At 34.8% G+C, this 1,702-nt stretch overlaps 2 protein-coding genes across 2 annotated transcripts; one reads left to right on the forward strand and one right to left on the reverse strand.

The window, feature by feature from the left end:
• Positions 1 to 114: 114 nt before the first annotated feature.
• Positions 115 to 1,121, reverse strand: LOC105316060 (gamma-glutamyl hydrolase A-like). Its single transcript, XM_011410859.2, has 5 exons — positions 996 to 1,121; positions 842 to 938; positions 585 to 635; positions 457 to 541; positions 115 to 294 (listed from the first exon to the last, which is right to left on the reverse strand). The coding sequence occupies exons 1-5, from the start codon at positions 1,114 to 1,116 to the stop codon at positions 145 to 147; spliced, it is 504 nt and encodes a 167-aa protein (XP_011409161.2). The 5' UTR covers positions 1,117 to 1,121; the 3' UTR covers positions 115 to 144.
• Positions 1,122 to 1,205: 84 nt separating this feature from the next.
• Positions 1,206 to 1,695, forward strand: LOC109592330 (uncharacterized; the record flags this gene model as incomplete). The annotated part of the gene is made up of 2 exons (XM_020007801.1): positions 1,206 to 1,359; positions 1,405 to 1,695. Coding segments are annotated over exons 1-2 (355 nt in total), but the record flags the coding sequence as incomplete, so codon positions are not given.
• Between the last annotated feature and the right edge of the window lie 7 nt (positions 1,696 to 1,702).

Below are 1,702 nucleotides of genomic sequence, written 5' to 3' on the forward strand. Positions count from 1 at the left end.
CTTTGTCTTGGAAAAAAATTTTTGGAGCAACTTCATAACTCTAATTTGATTGGAATCAGCTTAAACTTGGTACACAACATAAGAACATGCATATGCATCAGGAAAACAGCATATTCAAAGCCCATAGCTACTGTAACATTAAAGTTACTTACCATCAGTGAAGTTGAGTGGTATGCTGTAATCCTCAGAATCAAATGATGACAATATGTGATTAGTCCCTGACTGTAACACACACAGCAGCTGGAATCCAAGACATGTGCCCCATAATGGGAAATAATCTCCTTCATCATTAGCCTATGGATATCATAATGTTAACAAATTAACCCTTTAGTCCATAAAAATAAAGATTGTTTAATTAATTTTTGCTGGTTAGAACATAAAAATAGGATAAATTGTTACTAATTTTTGCTGGCTAATGTAGCATTTTCTCTTTGTGTCTATACTTGTATTTCAAACCTGTTTAGCAAGTTCAAATATTGTTTTGGCTACTTCAAGATAAGCTGATTCCACCAGTGAACTACCGCCCCCAGGAAAGAGAACCCTATTAATAATAATAATTAACACCTTTAATGAGCCACACCTACCCATTAATGGATCCGAACAAATCCTTCAGTTCATCTTGTGTTATATTATTACTTGTTAATGATCATGGTCAAGGAAAAGTATAAGGAGGAGCATGAGAAAAGTGAAAAGGTTATTATGTTAGAAGGAGGGGACACTAATGTATAGTCTACACATAGATAGTTGAGTCTACTATCTATGGTCTACATGATGTGAACACAACATCTTATTGTAGTTAGACATAACGAAACAATTCCCATTATTATAATACAATGTATACATAATAGGAACAACACGAGCTCCTGCAGACTCTATATACTTAACATAAGATGCTGCAATGTATGAATGACCTTCAGTAGTAGTCTCTGATACAATACCTATTGTATGTATATATGAAGGAAGGTGATTATGCAAATGACACAGTTAATGTTTACCAATTATTGGCCTCAAATTGAGTGATAAGGAATAGCTCACAATCAGAGAGCAAAGAAACAGAAAAGAGATGAACTTCATTTCTGCTGACTGCACAAAATAACCACCTAATTTAATATTCATTGGATTTAAATGAATATTAATCATTAGTTGCTGTTGCTTCTACATAGTAAACAACAGTTGCAACATACAAAAAAATTGTCAATCACAAGAGAGCAGTTCAACAACTCCTAGTTATCTTATATGGTAGTAGTTGTACTACTGTCAAAACAATTAGACTTGGCCCATTATTTCTGAGGAAGATGTTGATGTCAAGATGCCTCCTTTTTGTGTTGGCACTGATTACAATAGCTGTGGATGGAGCTGGTAATTGCCAGATGATTCATTATTTCATTTATTAATTATTTGTAGTAATAACAGTGCCTCTTGAATCGGCAACTATTGCTCCATATGCTACAGCAACATTTACTTGTGAAGGAACTGGTGATCTACTTGCATGGACTGTGCAGGGTAATTCTCTTGATGCAACTCTTAAACAGCAAAGAAACATATCAGTTACTGATCTCAGCAGCTCTGGAAACTTATCATCAGTACTTACTATTGTTGGGTTACCTGATAATGATGGGATTGGGATTGCTTGTCAGATACTGTCATATCCACCTTTTAAACAAGTATTCTCGGGTGCTACACTAACAATAAGAGGTGGCTA

This window comes from Amphimedon queenslandica, unplaced genomic scaffold (assembly GCF_000090795.2).
Source record: "Amphimedon queenslandica unplaced genomic scaffold, v1.1 AMPQUscaffold_5579_Cont22454, whole genome shotgun sequence".
NCBI lineage: Eukaryota > Metazoa > Porifera > Demospongiae > Haplosclerida > Niphatidae > Amphimedon > Amphimedon queenslandica.